Source organism: Benincasa hispida, chromosome 4 (genome assembly GCF_009727055.1).
Source record: "Benincasa hispida cultivar B227 chromosome 4, ASM972705v1, whole genome shotgun sequence".
NCBI classification, from domain to species: Eukaryota; Viridiplantae; Streptophyta; class Magnoliopsida; order Cucurbitales; family Cucurbitaceae; genus Benincasa; species Benincasa hispida.
Window position 1 is genome coordinate 44,825,463 of NC_052352.1, and position 22,194 is coordinate 44,847,656.

The 22,194-nt window shown below is 29.9% G+C and overlaps 1 protein-coding gene across 1 annotated transcript; it reads left to right on the forward strand.

The window, feature by feature from the left end:
* The first annotated feature begins 16,640 nt into the window (after positions 1 to 16,640).
* Positions 16,641 to 20,830, forward strand: LOC120074976 (bidirectional sugar transporter SWEET1). The gene is made up of 6 exons (XM_039028098.1): positions 16,641 to 16,833; positions 16,917 to 16,953; positions 17,068 to 17,163; positions 17,252 to 17,531; positions 19,703 to 19,822; positions 20,256 to 20,830. The coding sequence occupies exons 1-6, from the start codon at positions 16,800 to 16,802 to the stop codon at positions 20,442 to 20,444; spliced, it is 756 nt and encodes a 251-aa protein (XP_038884026.1). The 5' UTR covers positions 16,641 to 16,799; the 3' UTR covers positions 20,445 to 20,830.
* The last annotated feature ends 1,364 nt before the right edge of the window (positions 20,831 to 22,194 follow it).

Below are 22,194 nucleotides of genomic sequence, written 5' to 3' on the forward strand. Positions count from 1 at the left end.
ATCAACACTTAACTACTCATCTACTTATCTTAATTATACGGAAACAAGAAATTTTCATTTTGTAAAATTACGTTCCCACTCCCTATTTGATCAACCCCTCACAATGGTTGGCTTATTGAGTTGGTGGCTCGGGCTCTCTCACCCATTCAAATCAAAGAACCAGCTCTTATAGGCAGAAGTTCATAACCCAGTCAATATTAAGATCAAGTTACACATGATAAATCTGTGAAATATTAATCTCTTCAATTAAAGGATTTACAGAGAGAAATTAATTATTTCACGGTTTAGTCTTATAAAAACTCTTTGTATAGGATACTTCCACTCACATGTCTCAGCATGAACGATTTGGATCAAATCATTTGTAACAATTACAAAATGGGATGCATCTATAGTGTCACTAGGATAAGACACCCAACCTTATTCGTATACTATAGACCATTTAAGTTATTACTTGACATGATCTATCTATATGTCAACTACATATTGTTCAATTTTTCATAAAATAGTTTATTTACAAACCACAAACTTAGGGCATAAAATCCAACAATCTCCCACTTGACCTAAAGCTAGTGAGACTGTATAAATACAATAAACTAGGGCATATACTATACCCAAAAACATCTCTCATTTGCCCTACATAAGATGATGCATATCTCATAGACCTAAACTCTCTAGATAACTCTCAAACACTTTAGTCGTGAGAGCCTTTGTAAATGGATCAACAATGTTGTTCTTGTTTAATGTTCCCCCACACTATAGCTCATCCATTCAGAGTGAACACTGGTCCTAATGTGGATTTTCTAGAATCCCTATCAGTCTGGAAATTAGAGTCAATGTATCCTGTAAGGATCAAATCTTTATCACCATGCACAAGCATATAGTCCTTCATTCTCCTTAGATACTTGAAGATTGTTTTGACTGTTGTCCAATGATAAAATCCTGGATTGGATTTGATACCTACTGCCAATTCCTATTACATAACAAATTTCAGGCCTCGTACACAACATGACATACATAAGACTTCCCACAGCTGAAGTATATGGAATTCTTTCATATCTTCAACTTCTTGAGGTGTCTTAGGATACTTATTCAGTCCAAATGCTTATTTTTTGCAAGTTTCGATAAATAAAACATCAATGAAGACAAATTAACAATAAAAACTAATGAAATTCTAAGTCGAAAGCACATTTTGAGTGTTTTTCACCCAATCCATATTTTGGCTCCAATTATAGTAGTTAATATTTCTAACTATTATAAGTTGCAATTAACTACATGTATTATTGTTTCGAACTACTAATTGTTATAATGTTTACTATTTTATATACATCCCCTCTTTTCCTCTTTGTAGTAGTGTTTACTATTTTCTACCTAAACTAAAATAGTGGACTCTCCTAATATAGATTATTAAAAAGTCAAAATGAGTTTAGATTAACGGTGATTGATAAGATCTTTCTTTATAGAGGTCAAACATTCCGTTCCCACCATGTTGTACTCAAAGAAAAAAAAGAGAGATTACAATCAAGAAATTATAAAATAGATAGTTCACAACCAAGAAATTACAAAACATTAAGTTTTGTCAATTCAGCCAAAATTATTCAATCTCGATTTTGTTTATTAATCACATCTAATTTTATGTAAGTTTGATTACATCAAAAGTAGTAGCTTCTTTTATTGTAATTAAAGTGTGAGATGGGGGAATTGAACCTCAGACTATGAGGTTGATAGTACAAACACTATGTCAATTGAACTACGCTCTCGTTGGTAGTAGTAGTTTCGTTTAATTGAGAAAAACATTAGTTACATAGCGAACCAGACCATATTAGCCCCGACTAGCCCAGAAATGAGATTGAAACTCATCTACTGTCCATGGAGCCAACCTGCTACTAAATTATGGGAATGTTGAACGTGACTAAATTAAATCTCATGATGCACCCAATGGGCATAATATTTTCTAACACCAGTTTGGTCGGAGTTTTCTACCACCAGTTTGATCAGAGTTAGCACCCCTTTCTTCCCCGTCAATTGCAGCCCCACTGTTACACGATTCGCCTTCACCATTGAAGGCATTTGCATTCTCTCAAAGCCACATCTAGAAGTTTTATACCTAAACATACATCAAAATTCATATACTAAACTTGTGATTTGAAATTTTTCGTTTGTTAAAATTAATAATGAACGATTTAACGAAAATCGTACACATGATAAACAAATATACTTGGCAAGAATTTCAATAATACCTTCAGCCTGGTGGAAATTTTCAAACTAAAATTTTGCTAAGGAATATTTCGTCTTTCCTCTATTTCCAAAAAATTTTGAGAAATTTCACATTTTTAAGGAAATTTCGAGTTTTTATAAAGAAATTAACTACATTAGTCCAGTTCAAGTTTTTACCATGGTATGATATTGATGACATTCAATTGTATAGTTTCATATACCAATGTCATTTCCAACGAAAGATGAAAATATCACACATTTCGCCAAAATATCCATAAAATCAAGTTTTGTGAAAATATCACCCATATATTTCTAAAATATCGCTGACATATCGTATTGTTTACTCTATATGTCGTTGTTCTATCTTTTTTTTTTCAAAATGTTATCAATTTTTAGCTTTATTTTTAATTCAAAACTTTTATTTCTAAAGAAATTGAATTTGAAAAAAACCACATTGGAGAACCTATATTTATATTTAATTCCATTCAATTTTTTTAACTGAATTTTCACCTTAAAATTGAGTTGCCTTGTGTTTTTTTTTCCATCCAATATTTTATATTTTTATATTATTTTTTTATTTTATTAAGTTTATACTCTTGCAACGATATTTATATAGATATTAAGTGTTATCTTACCTTATAAATATCATGATTTAAAAGGGTTAAAATAATCTAATTAAACCGCAATCATAATTTCATTAATCAACTATAATAATTTGTTTCATTTTTTTTATAAAGTTTCAAAATTTCCATTAAAATTGATATTTAAAAAAAGCGAGATCTTAATATTTTCAATATGTTGTTCCTAAAAGAAAGTAATTTGAAATTTGATTCTTGCCTTGTGTTTATTACAGTTTGTGTAAATAAGAAGTGGGTCCCACATGCACAAATTTCTATGTCTGCCGCGTTACCCCTAAGCTGCATCACTAGAAAAAGAAATTCTGGTGACGTTAGCATTGGAAAATGATAAAAAATGATAAATACAAAAAAAAAAAAAAAAACAAAACATTATCATTCCTTTTTTTATTTTTGTCATAGTAATTACGAATAAAATTCTCGCACCGGTTCACGTGGAAATAATGTCACTTCTTGTATTATTCTTTTGATATTATGTGAAAAAGAACTTTATATTTCGTACGTATTCTTTGAGATTAAAATTTTTATAATGTTCATACAAGTTTTATCATTATCTTTAAAATCAATAGTATAAATTGTATGTGAGTTAAACTATATTTATTTTGAAATATTTTTAAAAATTAACAATTGTACTATTTGCATCTGAACACATAATATTTGTAATTTACGTTTAGTTATTAACCACAACACTAATAAGAAAGTTTATTATTATATATAAAAATTATAATTATACATGTTTTGAAATTATGTTCAGTATAATATATGAATGATATTTGAAAAAGATTACAAGAATTTGATTCAGATGAGATATAAAGAAATTTCGATGTTGACTTAGAATCTCCTTACGTGATGCTTTAAAAATTTGTGGGATAACATTTTAACTTTCTTATACCTTTTCAAAAAAACAAAAAAGACTTTCTTATGTGAAAATTCTAATAAGATTTAATATTTACCTTTTTTTTTACGTCTTTTATTTGAGTTTCGTTTGATAACCATTTTGATTTTTTATTTTTAATTTTTGAAAATTAAGCCTATAAAAACATATTACACATTTTAGTTTCTTGATTTGTTAGGTACTTTTTATCAACATTTTAAAAATGCAAGCCAATTTTTTTAAATAAAAAGTAGTTTTTAAAATGTTATTTTTGTTTTTAGAATTCATCTAAGAATTCAACTCTTGATCTTAAGAAATATGTAATTCATTATAAAAAATTGGGAGAAAATATGTTTAGTTTTTTTTTAAAAAAGAAAAAAAGAAAAAAACGAAATGGAAACGAGGCTTTAATTTTCCATTTTTTATTTTAAAAAATGAGGATTATTTATTCATAATTATTTAATTATATTTTCTAAATAAAAATATGTTTACAATTATCAACTAAAATTTTAAAACAGAACAATTAGTATGCTACAATAGGAAAAGGCTTTCAGTTTCTATTATTTCAACTTGAAACGTTTTTTTTTCCCTTTCAAACTTCAAAAATAAAAATATATGTTTTAAAAGTTGATCTAATAAAAGTTTATTTTAATAAAAAGAAGTCCAACTAGACAAACTTTTATCAAAATGTATATAAGTATATTGATTTGAAAATATATATGTGTAGAAGTAACAACTAGAGATGTCCATGGACCGGGTGAGATGCCATTCCCCATCCCCGTCCCTATTCCCCATTTCATTCTCTACGGGGATCGGGGCAGGGATTCCCATGGAGATTTCGCAGGGATCGGGTTCCCTGCAGAAAATTTTTTCCCGTTACTTTTTTTTGGGTAAAAAGTCAATTAATTTAAATCACTAATGTGAGCAAATTTTAATTAAATAATTAACTTTATCACTAAATTGTTTATTATGGTTAGTTTTGAATGACAATTTGAATTTAAAGATAAATTATTCAAATTTTGGCCTAAAAAAGTTAATTAATTTTTTTTAGTAGAAAGAAATAAATACAAATCAATTTATTCACATATATAATCTAAATTTATAATATTCAATTTAAAATATTCATACTTTTCCCAATAAATAATCAAATTTGGAAATTTAATGTAATATTTATATTATAATAATAATAATAATAAACATTAGATAACTATACTAAATAATATGTAAAAAGCTAATCGGGGGACAGGGAACAGGACGGGGCGGGGCCGGGGTGGGGGGACGGGGAATATACATTTTCCGTCCCGGTCCCTGTCCCCGTTTAGGCTCACGGAGAATTTTTCCCCCACTCCCTCCCCGCCTAATCGGGGAATCCCGTGGAAAAATTGGACATATCTAGTAACAACACCACCAAAAAAGGAAAAAAAAAAACTCTTTGGTGTAGTCCATCTATTGTGCAACTCCTACCCTTAATGAAAATTTTTCATGTGATAATTAATTTTTTTATATTATTATTCTTATTATTTTGTGTGTAGAGAAGGTGAGTATGGAAGCTACAACTAAGTATTGTTTAGTAATTTACTTTTGAAGTTAAACCCAAACAAAAAAGTGCAATACTAATGTACTCTTCATGAACATGGAGTCCATATATTGATATACTTGATAGTAACAAAACCTTCTTCAGAAAGGTCTAGGACATAAGATGTAAGTGAATGTGATATATATATTACTTTTTTCAAAATTATGTCAACTTTTTTTTTTATTGAATTGTGTTGAGTCATTTATAGATTTAAGATGAAATATTTGTCTTTTATGACTAATTGTCCGTCTTCTATACTTAATATGGACAATGATATACTCTTAATATGCTTGATTAGTTATATTGTTGAAGAAATTAGTAACATTGATTTATTAGTATAGTATAATAAAGTAATGGTATACCCGCGATGACGAAGAAATTAGTAACATTGATTTATTAGTATAGTATAATAAAGTAATGGTATACCCGCGATGACTCCGTAAGATACATGATATGTTTGACAATTTGTAAATCTTAAAAATAAAACTCAACTAATATCAATCTTGTTATAGGTGGATCAAAATCGGTGGGTAAAAGTGGCACAACAACGAAAAGAGGACGAGAAGATGAGAGAAGAATGGGCTGAGTAGCAAATGGGTCTGGTTGGCCTTGGCTTATGACAGATGACACAATCTACTGAGTGTAGCTCAGTAAGGTCCAAAGGCATGAAGATTAGGCCTGATGAGATGGGTCTGAACCGCTCAACCTCGGCCCAAACCAAACCTATTCTGAACAAGCATACACGAAACCCTAATTAGACTAGGAAATAAGGAAAGGGGATTCGAAAAGGAAACCGGACTCAACCAAAAGCTATAAATACGAAGGAAGGGAAGCACACAGGGTAAGTAAGTTCTCCGTCTAAAATCAAATACTCTTTATGTCTTCAAACCTTCTGACTTAGGTGTCGGAGTGGGTGTAGCCTACACCAAATCGGTGTCCATATTTCTCTTTGTTTACAAGTGAACTCTCTTCCCCAAAATATAAATTCACTGTTGCTATCAAGTGGAGATCAAGTGCATTTAGCTTGATTAAAATTTGGCATTAGCTCGCGCAGTTTGTGAGGAAGAATACTCATTTGAATAAAAGAAAGTCTAGAGTGTTAGGAATGTCCTAAAACTCGTAGTTCGTAATCATGAAAACATATTCTATTTATCGATAAAAGTATTGTTGAAGCATTTATTCAATAAAAGTGTTATTGAAATTTCATTATGTAATAAAAAACCAATCAATGAATCCATGACTATAGTATGAATACTGTAACTTTATGTAGAGACATAAAAGAGGATCAAGTTATAGTATATAGCCAAAAAGTCTATATATATGTATGAGAGTGGGTACCTCGTCCCTAAGGACACTATGGATGCGGCCTACTTTGTATACTGATACAAACGACGTGATCCTGAAATCGTTCATGTGGAGACATGCGAGTGGGGGCATCCTATGCAAAAGAGTATTGCATAAGATCAGACCAAGAAATAGTCACTTCTTCTTTATAACGACCGTTTACTACTAAAATTGACTATTTCAATTCGATGACCTAGGGTAACTCAATCTTAATCCTGAGCTAACTATGAACTCCTGTTTATTCGGGATTATCCTTTGATCTACATAGGTGAGAGTAGTTCGACAACACTTCTGAACAAGCCTCTCATTTTGGGGATAGTAATAGATAGATAGTTGGGAACATAGTCCTACAAGATGGAATATACTCCTACCCATTTTAGGGTTAGTAGATAGATTGTTCCCTTAAGTACTGATTCCTAGTCTTGAACAAAGGGGCCTCACCCTCTCATGGCCGAGAGGGACATGGTTATTAGTTGGACTATAAACTAATTGTTCAATAGAGGATCAGTGGGAGCTTGAGAAGCAAGATGCATGTACAGGGGTCAACCGGTAATTTTGGCTTAGCTGTAAATACAAACGACTTGTGAAGGATCAATTACTGATTATGATTAAATCAAGTGGACAAAAATATATCTATAGTAAGGAGAGTGCAACCATCGAGCTATAGTGGTATGTCTCAGTGGTTAATAAATATTGATTAACTCAAATTAAAGAGCTTTAACCGATTAATCTCAAATCGTTAGAGCTCATGATCTGTAGGTCCATAAGATCCGTCTACTAGCTCATAAGACATTAAACCTAGGATTAGAAAATTAAACGAATTTGAAGTGTTCAAATTCGAAATTAGGGTTTGAATTTGAAATGTTCCAATTCAATTTAAGGTTTGGATAATTATATTCGATATAATTAAACGTTTGAATTTTTCGAAATTAAACGTAAATTATAGAGTTTAAAATATTTAAATATTGATTACATGAATAAGGTTTCATATTTAAATTAGATGTTTTATTAATTTAATATTTGATATTAAATTATTATTGTTGGGAATGTCCAAAATAAATATTTTTAATATATTCTATTTATTAATAAAAATATTATTGAGTATTTTATTCATAAATTGTTGTTGATATTGCATTCTTTTATGAAAATCCAATAAACAAATCTATGACTATAATATGAATACTTTAACTTTATGTGACAACATAAAAAAGAACCAAGTTTTAGTATATAGCCAAAATGGTCTATAAGTATATGGATGAGATTGGGTACCTCATCTTGGTAACACTATTGGATGTGGCTCATTTGTATACTGATACAGATGATGTGATCCAAAAATCATTCATGTGGAGACATTGAGTGGAGGCATCCTATGCAATGAGTTTGCATAACAACCGTTTACTGTTAAAACTGACTATTTCAAATTCAATGACCTAGGGTAACTCAATCTTAATCTTGAGCTAAATATGAACTCCTGTTTATTCGGGATTATCCTTTTATCTGCATAGGTGAGAGTAGTCCAACAACACTGCTCAATAAGCCTCCCATTTTGGGGATAAGACTGGATAGATAGCTGGGGACATAGCTTTGCAAGAAGGAATTCACTCCTACCCGACTCAAGGTTAGTAGATAGGTTATTCTCTTAAATGTTGATGCCTAGTCTTGAACAACAGGACCCCACCATCTCATGATTGAAAGGGTTATGAAATATAAGTTGGACTATAAATCAATTGTTCAATGGATGATTAGTGGGAACTTAAGGAGCAAGATATATTTACAGGGGTAAAACGGTAATTTTGACCTAGCTGTAAATACAAACGACCTGTGAAGGATCAACTTATCGATTATAGTTAAAATAGATAAAAATATATCTATAGTGAGGAGAGTGCAACTATCGAGCTATAGTGGTATTTTTTGGTAGTTAACGAATGGTGATTAATTCAGTTTAAAGAGTTTAACCAATTAATTACAAATCGTTAGAGCTCATGATCTGTAGGTCCATAAGGTCTCTCTACTAGCTCGTAAATTAGATTAGTAAAATGAATAAATTTGATGAGATTCGAAATTAGGGTTTAAAATCTGAAATGTTCAAATTCAATTAGGGTTTTTATTAATTATATTCGATACAATTGAAACGTTTAATTTTATCGAAATTAAACAAAATTGAAAAGTTCAAAATATTTAAATATTGATTTAAATATTAGCTGAGGTGTAATATTATATTTAATATTTGATATTAAATTTAATTAATTAAATGAGTTTAATTAATTATCCAATTTTAAAGTCAAATTTTGAAAATTTTGAAAATTAGAATTTTTATTAATTAAATTTGAATTTATTGAAATTCAAAATTACAAAATTAAAATTAAAATGTATTTTTTGAAAATCATATTTTAGTTAAATTAAATTAATCAAAATGCATAAAATTAAAATTGATTTTAAATTTGAAAGTGGGAAAATCCAATCTCAAATTTTCCCAAACTTGGATTTTCCTAAATTAATCAAATGCATAAAATTAAACTTGGATTTTTCTGACCAGGATTCGAAATCCGGATTCAGCCCCTGATGGCCCTAGCATTCCTCTGCAACTTGATTATGTCATCCTCCCTTGCTTTGAATGCTTTTTAGAAGTGAAAGTTGTCCCTACAAACCAACACGGGTCCACGCTTAACTTTGGAGTTCTTATGATTGAGCCACTGAAAAGGAAGGTGCACTTTATTAGTATAAGTAGTAACTTTCAATTCTTTTAAGCCTTTCTTAACCATACTTTCATGTCCTTAGGATCCCTCTCATTCGGATGTGATATCGGTTCATTTATGTACCCATCCTGAACTCGGGTCGTTACAATCTCAATCTTGGGTTTTAACCACTCAATCCAAGGCTGAGGATAGTAAAGAAGACTCTCTTGGTAGTCTACTAGAGCTTTGGAGAACCAATTCATGGAATTCAGCAAGGAATTGAAGTGATTATACAAAGGTATACACTTATGAAACCATTTTCTTTGTAAAACTGTTTTGTAGCATGTTATGAACTCAAATTAAGTGTAATTAGAGTGCTTAATAATTCTGTTAGCTTCTGTTTTACGCTTGTTTTTCCTATCATAGAGGATTCCTTCAAAAGAACCAGTCAAAGATTTGAAAACATGAATTTGGATTAAGAAAATTTCGATTAGGAGTGCCATCATCGACATATCTGGAAGATAGAGGCTCCTCAGCCTTGACCCGAGGAGCTACAAACGAAAAATCGATATGATGATTTAGAGGCCAAAGTGGATGGAATAGGCCAAGATGTGGCTCAGTTGTTTAAAGTCACTAATCAGCAAGATAATCATAGAAAGGAGAGGTTTGAGAATGAGCTTGTTTGAGATCCAACCAAGGGAAAAACACCCATGGTAGAAGGCACGAGGGAGTCCCATCCCAATCACTCAAGGTCGATAAGATACAAAGCAAGACCAATGAAACAACTGATGGTGGGAGAAGGTGATTCCAGAAACCATGGGCAAGAAAGTAGATTCTAGAAAAGCAGACAGGGAAAAACAAGTTAGACACTTGGGGCTGCAAATAGAAACAATGGGTTACGATGAATGGTACACGTAAACTCTAAGGAAAATCATAATGATCGAGGTTGAGGCTGATCTTCAGGTAGAGCTTCAGATAAAAAAAAATGGTACCAGCCAAGAGTTACCCCAAAACTGATTTTCGCAGTTGGTTAGAAAAGAAACGTAACAGATCAAAGGAAGGGTCAGAAATCGAGGCTGAGGTCGTGGTTCAGAAAGAGCCCTGGAAGGCAAATTTGCTGAAAATGCAAAAGTACTATGATTACTTCTATTCTTTCAAGGAGCAGTTCCCACAAATTAGATCTTTTCCAGAGTCATAGTAAGGAAGACCTCGAGGAATTAAAAGAATTCAAAAAGGAGACTACTAGTTACAAGAGGAGTTATTCGTTGCGGTCACATATTGGCAACAATATGATTATTAACCTTTTCTTGTTTACTTGTTTTTAATTGTTTCAAGAAATCAAAGAAAACGATCACACGCTTCTGCCAAGATACAAATCCATTCAGATAATTGTCTCCTTACAAAGCTTGTGTCAATAAGAGGAGGATGATTAGACGACACAAGCTTATAAACAGTGCTCGGCCTTAAAGGCATTCTTTTCGCCATGCATTTACAACATGGAGCGTGGAGTATATTGTTTGGATTTTGAAATATCTAGTAAGAGAAAAAAGAGGAAGAAAAAAGGGAAAAAGAAAAAGGAAAAGAAGAAGTTATGAGATTCTTTTCGAAGAATAGTGTGACAACACTATGTATGCAAAAGTAGATAGATTCCCTCACATGACATGAATAGATGGATCCGTGAAGAAGAATTAGACAAACAATGCTCGACCTCGATATCGAGGCTGGGGCTTTTGGTCATGTGTGCTCTTGCAGCATGCAGGGGATGGCGTGGAGTTCAGGCTTGAAGTGACTAATGGAAATAAGATAAAGACAAGAAAAGTTATGAGATTCAGTTCAAAATCATAGTATGACAACACAATGCAAAGATTGAGGGATTTCTCCACATGGCATGGGATGATGGTTCGATAGGGAAAGGAATAGGAGATTCTCTCTAAGCATGCAAGGTGAGCTTGAAAGACAACCGAGTCATTGTCAGCTTGGGTCCAAGACCGATCAGAGCAGATGAAACAAGTGAGAGCCTTGAAAGAAACAAGGAAGTTGATAGAAGAAATGGAAGCTACATTGTGAGTGATGGTAGAGCAACACTTGAAAGAACAAGCTACATGGAAATTTCATTTGAAAAGTGATGATCCATCTGGGAAAATGATGAGTGAAGTAACCATAACTCTGTCCTCCAAGCGAAGAAGGATACCAGGAAGCTAGTTAGGCTTTAATAGGTTCAGTCAGATAATATTTCAGGTTTGCTTATGACACGTAGCCCACTTAGGGCCATGATAGCAATGACTCGATGTCGGCCCTATTAAGGCCCAACCAGGTTGAGACTACTCATCTACTTACCATATATAGGAAGGAGGGGAAATTGAAGGGGAGATTCATACTCCCAAGATAGGTTCTTAGGATTAAAACTCATGGTTTAGCTAGAAGACTATGAACTCTAACTTGGGAGTGGAGGCTAATGTTATAGATGAATTCTAGAATCAGGAGTAAAAATGGCACAATAAGAGAAAGAGGATGAGAAGATGACAGAAGAATGGGTTAAGTAGTAAACGAGCCTGATCGGCCTTGGCTCACCTGAAGCAGAGCCTATGATAGATGGCTCAGTCTACTAAGTGTAGCCCAGTAAGGTCTAAAGACACAAAGATCAAGCTCGAGGAGGTCGGTCTGAATCGCTCAGCCTCGGCCTGAACCATACCTACTCCGAACCAGCATATAAGAAACCCTAATTAGATTATGAAGCAAGGAAACAGGACACAACCAAAAGCTATAAATAAGAAGGAACGGAAGAACACAAGACAAGTAAGTTCCCCATCTAAAATAAAATACTCTTTGTGTATTCCAACCTTCTAACTTAAGTATTGGAGTGAGTGTAACCTACATCACAACGATGTCCAGATTTCTCTTTGTTTACAGGTGAGCTCTCTTCCCTAAAATACAAATTTACTGTTGCTGTGACGTGGAGATCAAGTGCATTTAGTTTAATCAAAATTTGGCATCAACAAATTTAGTCCAAAGTTTTAGTTTTGTATTTAACTAAAATTTGAAAGATAAAAGAGAAGTATTTTATTTTATCTAAAAAAGAAAAGTATTCCATTAAAAAAAATCAATTATCCATTAAAAAAGTTAAAAGTCAACCCTGAGTGAAAAGTAAGGTTAAAAATCATAAAATTTCACACAAATTTCCTTTTTTTCTTTTTAAATTTTTAATTAAACTAAAGCTTTAACATTCTAATCTCAACCATAAAGATAATTGATACTTTATCTAGTTTGAATGATACTTAAAGAAGTGTTAACTCTTCAAAAATAAAAGGCAAAACTAATATCAACCTAGTATAGAGTTTTTGATATTTGACTAAAACTTTGAAAAGTAAAAGTGAAGTAAATCAAAATAAGAAAAAGGAATACAAAGTTTTATTTTTTTTATTATTTCTTTTTTTTAAGAGAGAATATATAGTCTATTCAAAAGAACTTTTTTTTCTCTCTAAAACATAAATAAGTAAAAAGTAAACCCAAGTGAATATGTTGAGTGTGTTTGGGGCAAGAATTATCTTAAGACTATAATAACCACTTTTTGCTACGGTAAATACTATTTCAAAACCCCCAATTAGCTACTGTCAATATTATTTCAAAATTCCAATTTGCTACAATATTTACTATTTACTATAGTTTTTACTATTTTACATTCATCACTTTTTTATTTTTTGCTACAGTGTTTACTATTTCCTTTTAAAACTAAAATAGTTTATATTTCAAACAAATACTACTATAATCCAAATTAAAATAATGTACACACTAAAAACAAATTATTATAACCTAATTATTACGACATATGACTATAATAACAAACTCTTTATCCTAAATGTCCTCATTTTATTTGAGGTTAAATGTTGAAATTTACAATAAATATATATGTGTGTGTGTATATATATATATATATATATGTAATCTGGAGAACAAGTTAAATAATATAAAAAGCAAAAGTAAAATGGTCACACCTAGAAATTTCCGAGTAAAATTATTACCCTCTTTGTAAACAAATGGTCACACCAATATCAATTCAGGTAAGTTTTGATACCGAAACTTTTTTTTTTTTAATAATAATAAAAAATAAAAACTTTTTAATGTTCTATTTTTTTTAAAAAAAAGGTTAAAACTGTCTAAAAAAAAATCAAACTACCATCTTTAGTTAAAATAAACATTGAAATAAAGGATGGAGACGCCAAAATGAACCTATCTCAATTGAAATCAAGTACGTATGATAATCTTGAAATTAGAGGTTTGATTCTCACCTTTATAAATTTTAAAATAAAATAAATGTATATACTAAACTTAAGATCTTATTTTAAAAAATATATAGAATAAATTCAAACATTTATAAATACTAAACCTAAAATAGAATAAATTAAAAATACATAGACTAAAATAGTATTATAACTTTTTAAAAAATATGGTATTTATTAAAAAAGTAAGGCTTCATTTTGTAACCATTTGGTTTTTTGTTTTTGTTTTTGAAAAGTACACCTATAGACACTACTTCCACTTTCAAATTTCTTTATTAGCTATTTTATACCAATTATTTAAAAAATCAAGCCAAAATTTAAAAACTAAAAAAGAGTAGTTTTTAAAATTATATTTATTTATTTTTTAAAAAATTTGGCTAATAATTCAATTATTGTACTTACTTAATAAAGATACAAATCATTGTAAGAAATAGAAAGGAAATAGACTTAACTTTTGAAAAAAATAAAAGAAAATGATTACCAAACGAGGTCTAAGATATCTAAATAGAACTTTGGGCGATAAAATTTAAATTTTTGTTTATTTTAGTGACGGTATTTTAAAATGTTTATTTTAATTTTTGTATTTTGAAATTAATATTTGATATGTATTTGTAAAATTATAATATAAATTTTATACATGCACGATGAAAACTGGTTGAAACAAATTTAATATTAAATTTTCAATTAAAATTAAAAAATGTAAGAACAATCAATATAAATAGTAAAGTTATTATTTAAATAGAAAAAAAAAAGAGGAAATTAAAGTCAAATATAGCGATTAAACACTTTTTAGTTTTACTTAGTTTGAGGCCAATGGTGGAATTTACATCAACACAGTAAACTTTTTGGGAAAAAAAATAAAAGAAAAGAAAATGATTACGAAACGGAATGGGAAAAGTGAAAGACCTAATTTTTGTTGTAATAATGAAAAATGATTTAAAATCCACGAGAAATGGCGAATGAAAGAAGAAAAGGTAGGCCACGTAAAAAGGATGATAATATTCCTGAATTGGTTTCAATTATACTCGAATTTTAAAAGTTTCTTTTTAATTATTTAAATTTTTAAAATTTGTTTTAATACAATTTTTGTGATATTTGGTTGTTAAATTAATAGAACAAAAATTTTGTATCTCCTTAAATGCACAAATCAAATGTGTACATTGAAAAAATAAAAATACATAATATGTATATATACGTACACCATATTTTCACCATCTTCTTCCTTTTAACTCCTCCCCCACAACTTTAGAATTTTGGTTTATGATTTTTCATTTAACCCTAAAATTTACTCGTTGCGGGATTTTGATCGATGAGTCGGACGTACAAAACTCAAATTCCTTCTCACAAAAGGAATAATTGTATGAATGGAGTGACTTGACCACCTTTGATTATGTCATCAAGTTTGATAGTCAGAGAGTCATATAAATAGGCCAATTTCTATTGCTCTTTGGTCCTATTAGACACTCAACTTAGACATCAAATTTTCAGGTGTATATGACATAATCCACATCGATGAAATATCTCAGGTACATTTTAACTTCATTAAGAAGTACTCAAATAAGGAACCGACCAAACTAAACTTATAAATCAACAATTTCCATGTGTTTAGATTTATTCATTCAAAACGGATAAAAGCCTTTGTATTATGAATATTATAATAGAAAATAGATGTCTATTGCTTAGTGTCCCAAAGACCATGTGTCACCATTCATATTGTTCATATGCCTTGTTATTCATATTTAGTGTCCATGTAAGTCTACATTCTACTTGTCACTTTGCCTATAAATAGTGACATTTGGTGCATCTTAAAATCATACGTATATTGGTGAAAATTCCACTTCCACTAATTTTCATATTATCCAATTTCATGATTTTGATTATTTTATATTTTTAGTTATTTTATTTTATAATTTTAGATTTTATTTATTTATTTATTATTATTATATAAAAATATTATTATATATATTTTTCATATCCGTATTTCCGTTGTACTCCTTTATTTCATAACACTGGGATGATTGTTTGAAAAAATAACTTCAAACTTTTAACGGTTAAAATAAAATTTACAGGGTTATTATATTTTTTATATAATTATTAATTAATAATAATGCAGAATCTTCCAAGTGTTCCACAGTTGCATTCATTGCAAGAACGAGTTTTGAGACATTGGTAGTTGATCTCTCTCAAGAAGCAAGTGGATAAGAATAAAAACCAATTACACTAACATGGTATCACATTTTTACATTTTTATGATATCGACATTAAAAGTGAATAGATATTTTCATTATATCATAGAAAAATCTACCAAATATAATAATTAAGTCGTTAAATATCATTTATATAAATAAATATAAATAATAGATATATTAACTTATTTAAAAATTATAAAATAATTATTTACTAATTTAACTTTATGTTTAAATAATACTTTAGTCCCTATACTTTCGGTTATAGTTTGTTTTGGTACATATACTTTTAAAGTATTCATTTTGGTCCCTATACTTTTAATTTTGGTTCACTTTGATCCTTATACTATCAAAATATTCATTTTAGTTATTGTACTTCGAAAAGTGACTATCTTAGTCCCTAGATTTTTATTTTCATTTCATTTTTAAGGATTAAAATGATCACTTTTTTAAAATTTACGGATCAAAATGAACCAAAGTTGAAAGTATAAAGACCAAAATAAATAATTTGAAAGTATAGAACTAAAACAAATCCAAGTTATAGAAACCAAAATAAACATTTTCAAAGTATAGAGAGACCAAAATAAGGACCAAAATAGTATTTAAACTTTAAATTTATTTTTAAAATTTTTTATTTCTATAATTTCTTTTTGAAAACATCATTTGAAATTGAAATGTTATCGATATTTTCATAAAAAAAATTTCGTAAAATTTAAAGTTTCGATATTTTTATTGATATCCATTTTAAACGTTTCTTTCACCCTAATAAAATCAAATAATGAATCATAAATCATAAAATAACCCTTTGTTTTTTTTTTAATTTGTAATGTAAAACCATGCGGTTACCCCTACCGACTAACTCCACTTATCAAATCCATTTCTCTTTCTATATAAACTCCTCCTCTCTTCCTCTTCCTGTTCTTCTTCCTCTGTACCGGTGCCGTTCTGATTCCGGCGTTTCACTCTGCACCGGCAACTGAAATACACTCTTCATTTTTCTTTTCAATTTTGTTTTGAAATGGATATTCCGCACTTCTTGTTCGGAGTTCTTGGTAAGTTCTATGACTTTTTTTTTCTCTTTCTTTCAGTGAAATCATGTATGAATTTCCCTTTCTTTGTTTCTCTGTTCTTGCAGGAAATGCGACTGCTCTGTTTCTGTTCTTATCCCCAATGTATGAACACCAAAGCCTTTAAAACTCTGTTTTCTAATCGATCTCCTTCTTGCATGTTCTTGGCAGCGATTTCTTCTTCAAATCTCCCGTTTCTTAACCTAACTGATTTTTCAGGATTACTTTCAAGAGAATCATAAGAAGCAAATCGACGGAGCAATTCTCTGGCATTCCATACGTTATGACGATGTTGAATTGTCTTCTATCCGCTTGGTATGTATGATCGATTGGGTTTCAAGTTTCAAATGAATTAGTGGTTAGTGCGATGAAATGAAATCTGATGTTGATTTTGTGTTAAAAGGTATGGATTACCATTTGTGTCTCCACATAACATTCTGGTGTCGACGATAAACGGAACAGGGGCGGCGATAGAGATAATATACGTGATGATCTTCATAATATACGCGCCGAAGAAAGAAAAAGGGAAAATCGGAGGATTGTTTACATTTGCGATGGGAGCTTTCGCGGCGGTGGCGTTGGTGTCGGTTTTTGCGTTGCAGGGCAAAAACAGAAAGCTCTTCTGTGGTTTGGCTGCCTCCGTTTTTTCTATCATCATGTACGGCTCCCCACTCTCCATAATGGTAAGTCTTTTTTTTTTCCCCTTAATAATTTTCGAAAAAGTGGGTTTCGATTTATTGCTGTGAAAGGTATTTTTGTTTTTTATTTTTTATTTTTACTTCGTTTTTATTTACAGAAAGTAATTAATGAATGAATTGTTAGTTTCAACTTTTTTTAAGGTACTTTTTTGTCTCCCTCCTTTTTTTTCACTTCTCGTGAAGTGAAGTTGTAATCAGTGCTGGTTTTCTGTGACAGTGTTATGATTTTTTTTTTTTCTCTTTTTTTCTTTAAAAATATTTTTATTTTAATTGTAATTGAAAAATACCTATATTTTTGGAGATTCTTTTTTTTTTTTTTTTTTTTTTTTTTTTTTTTTTTTTTTTTTTTTTTTTTTTTTTTTTTTAAAAATTTATTTTTTACTAAATACTCTTCCTCCATATTTAGAGTTAATTTATTTTAATAAATTTAAAGATCAATAAAAGAATTTTAATTTTAAGGTTCTCTATTTCATCTATTTAAAAATTAAATAAAATTTCACTTCATAATTATTTAATTAATTAATATAAATTAAATTATTAATTAATAGAAGTTATGATGAAAAGATGGTATTAATGAAAAATTGAGATAGAAATATAAAATCTGAAACTTAGTTCAAAATTAAAAACAAAACTCAAATCTCAAGAGTAAAGTTTAATATTTTGAAATTTTAGGGACAAAATTGAAATCACACTCAAAATTTCTAAATATATAATATTTTAAAAATCATTAAAAGAATTATAATTAATTAAGATTCATTATTTTTATCACTTTTAAAATTAAGTTTAAAATTTCACTTCATAATTATTTTTAAGTAATTAATAGAATTTGACGTCCATGATTGAAGTGAACATTTAATGAGAAATGAGGTTAAACAAAAGTAAAATATGAAACTAGGACAAAATTGAAATAAAATTCAAATCTCAAGATAAAATTGTAACATTTTGAAATTTAGGGATAAAATTGAAATCAAGTTCAAAATTTTAAGGACCAAATAAAACTAGAGCTAAAAGCGTAGGGATTAAAAAGTTATCGTTCCTTTCTTTTTTATATATATATATATATATAAATAAAAGTGATGTGAAATCTAAGTAATATAGTTTGTAATCGAGTTTTAAGTCTCTTTTTCGCAACATAAAATTGTTTTTATTTTAAAAAATAAATTAAGCTTATAATTTGATCATTTATACATTCATCTATAGCTACTTTTGCTATTTTTTAATGGGTGTTTTCAAAATCTATTCTCTGAAAACTAGTTTCTTTTGCTATTTATTTTTTAGGGGTGTTTTTAAAATTTATGCCAGGTTATGAAAACTAAAAATAAAAAAATAAAAAATTAGTTTCACTTTTACAATTTGGACAAAAAAATTAAACCTTTTCATTACAAAACTATCCTTAAACAAGCACATAAAAGAATGAACTTTGAAAATAATATATAACTTTATGAACTTAAACATGAAACTTTTTGTAACTCATCCAACAATTCAAAAATGTTTCTTTTTCTAATATAAAACTGTTACGATAGCTGTGGTTGAACAAGTAAGTGAGTTGAAAAAAATTTGGTGTCGCTAGGGATTAAACTTTTATAAACTCATTAGACATCAAAATTTAAAACTTTGAATCTTATTAGACATACCATGGCTTAATTAAGAATTAGTACCCATTTGTAAATTAAACTTTTTTCTTCTTTCTGTGAAGAGAGTGTGTTGTTTGTTTCCTTTTCTTGAAAAGAAAAATGGTCCAAAACCGACGGGTGGGAGTGGTTGAAATTTTCTTACATTATGGGGAAAGTATTTTGAGTTTTTTTTTCCCCTTTAAAATTTCAGTTTCGGACGTGTCCTTTTAAAAACCCACCCTATTGTAAAGTAATTTTCTCCCTTACGCTTTTACCAATTTTGGCAACATTTTTGACTTGGAAAAGTGTTCGTTCAGAATCTTTTCATTGTCACCAAATCTTTGATTATTATTACTATTCCTTGTTGACTGTTTGTTTTAGCATCAATTTTTGGCTTCAATTACTCCTAGAACCTAACAAATTAAAAGAAAACAATAAAATCTCATAGAAACTGTGGCAATTCTCAACTGTTTATGTTTTCTACGTATATTCATTTGTCGATTTCATAACAAGTTGAAATAACTACGTGTGGTGGTGGTACAGAGAACAGTGATAAAGACAAAGAGCGTTGAGTATATGCCATTTTTCCTGTCGCTATTTGTGTTCTTGTGTGGCACATCTTGGTTCATATATGGCCTTCTTGGCCGCGACCCTTTTGTTGCTGTAAGTGTTTCTTTTCCTTTCTTTAATTTCCTCTTTCTTCCACCTTCCTTCTCTTGCCTTTTCTGCTTTCCTTTTCATGCCTACAACTATCCCTCTTCCATTTTGCTCTCACACATCAATAACTTCCAAAAACTCCCTTATTCTATATTTTATTTGTATTCTAGGTATACGAATCTCAAAACAAACAAAAAAAAAAAATGGAGTTATAAAGATTAAAATGAAGTATTCTTTTTGAAGTACAAGAACTTAAATGTACCAAACTAATAAGTTTACTATATTTGAGCTGTTATGATATGACCCAATGACTATGCATGCGAGAAATCTGATGAGGTTGGTGGGAAAAGGGTGCGTTGTTTATTAATGCAATAATTGAGGTACATTTAATTGGTGGGTTTCAATTTCAAGTGGCGAATTGAATTGGATTGGCTTGCAGGTGCCAAATGGGTTCGGGTGTGGCTTGGGTGCGTTGCAGCTGATTCTCTACTTCATCTACCGTGATTCCCAGCCCGGCCCAGATGAGAAGCCCACTATCGATGGGTCCAACATGGAAATGGGCCTACACAAGTCCCAACTCGACAAGCCGCAAGCCACTGCGAAAGTGGACCGTGATGATCAACTCTAGACACGTGTCCTTGTGATCCACAGACGGTGACCGAGTTTTCCTCACCGCCCGGTGTAATTGGTGGGGCCGTCTCGCTTCTCTACTTCTCTTCTTGCTTCAACTTTTAAGTTGTGCTTCTACTATGTTTTAGATTTTTCTTTTCTTTTTTTTTTTTTTTTCTTTTTCCCTTTTAATTCTTGTTTTTCTTGTGGGTTCGGTTAACAATGTACAAGACGACACGTCGTTCTACACCCCGAACGAACTGATGGGAGCAACGACGTGTCTCCATCTGGTGGTTTTTGCCTTTTGAAAAAAGAAAAGAAAAAAGGCATAGTCAATTGCTTATGTATTTCGAATTCCCATTACCGAGGAAAGTTTATAATGGAATAACACTAGCAAATTGATTATACTTTAATTGAATATAATAATTATAATATACATTGTTATCACTTTTTAAAACTAAAAGTAAGGCACGTATAATAGAGCTTATAAATTGAAACATAGCCTATATAGATTATTATTTTATTATATTGAATTTTTTTTAGTAGTTTGTGAACTATTTAACTATTGGAGATTCATAATTGAATATGAATTTAATTGGTAGAAGACAATTCTTGATTAGTTAAGGTTTAATGCTAATCATAATTGAACTATTATATAAAAAGTCTTTGGGGTTATGATGTAATATATCCTCAATCTTTTTTGAATCCTATATGGAGGGAGATTCCACTAAAGGCATTTATAATTTTGGTTACGGTAAATTGTCAAGATTTTTTTTTAATCATTTACCATTGTTTTTTAATTCAATTATTTGGTAAAAAAAAAGTTTCCGTATTGTTTGTGGCAATTTTTTGTTGTGAAAAAGGCTAAAAAAAAGGTGAAAAACAAAATTCGAAGTGCAGATCCAAGAGGTTTCTATGCATGGCGCTACTGTTATCATATTTTGTGCTGTCATCAAACCTTTCTGACTGTCTAATTGACTGACTGTCATTGTTTTATGTCATGGACTCCTCTGGAACTAAATCTATTTCTCTTGGGTGTAATTGTTGCGAAAGTTGGTCGAAAATTGGGGCTTTTTTTTTAACCTTAATTAGGGTTAAAGGGGTTTTATTTGACGAGTTTAGTAAATTTAAATTTAAAATTGATCGATAACTTGGTGATTTAAATTTAAATTTGATTGATAATTAGGTAAAATTTAAATTAAAATTTGATTGATAATTTGGTAAATTTAAATTTAAATTTGATTGATAATTTTTTGTGATCTTCTCCCTTTATGTACAATAATATATTTAAATATTTTGAATTGAATTGGTCAAAATAATATGTTACCAAAGGAGCCTCTATTACCATGGATTTATTTTTTTGATTGAAATATTTTGAATTTAAATTTGATTGATAATTTTTTGTGGTAATGAATATGTGACAATTATAAGGATTGCTCATGGGGAAAACAGTCGGTCCAAAGAAAGGTTATTATTTATTTTTTTTACAGAGTTTATTGTCAGTACTTTGATTACTACGTCGAGAGTACCATTTACAGTTAGTGTTTTTCTCACAAAGGCTGGATATCAATGTTGTGCTAGTCATCTTGTAAAAGGGGTTCACCATATATGTGAAATTATTTTGTCATAATTTAATTGTGAGTATATGCTTTAATTGTTTGTTCTTTGTTTAAGCTGGTCTTACTCAAATATCTAGAAATCTAAGTTCAATCTCTAAGTTGAATGGATCAATTCAAGATTTGGAAGGAAAGCCTAGAGATACTCCTTGG

Coding starts and splice junctions, on each gene's coding strand:
- LOC120074976 (XM_039028098.1), top strand. CDS start 16,800: ATGGATATTCCGCACTTCTTGTTCGGAGTTCTTG. Junction 17,164..17,251: donor AATTGTCTTCTATCCGCTTG/GTATGTATGATC, acceptor TTGTGTTAAAAG/GTATGGATTACCATTTGTGT. Junction 19,823..20,255: donor GCCGCGACCCTTTTGTTGCT/GTAAGTGTTTCT, acceptor ATTGGCTTGCAG/GTGCCAAATGGGTTCGGGTG.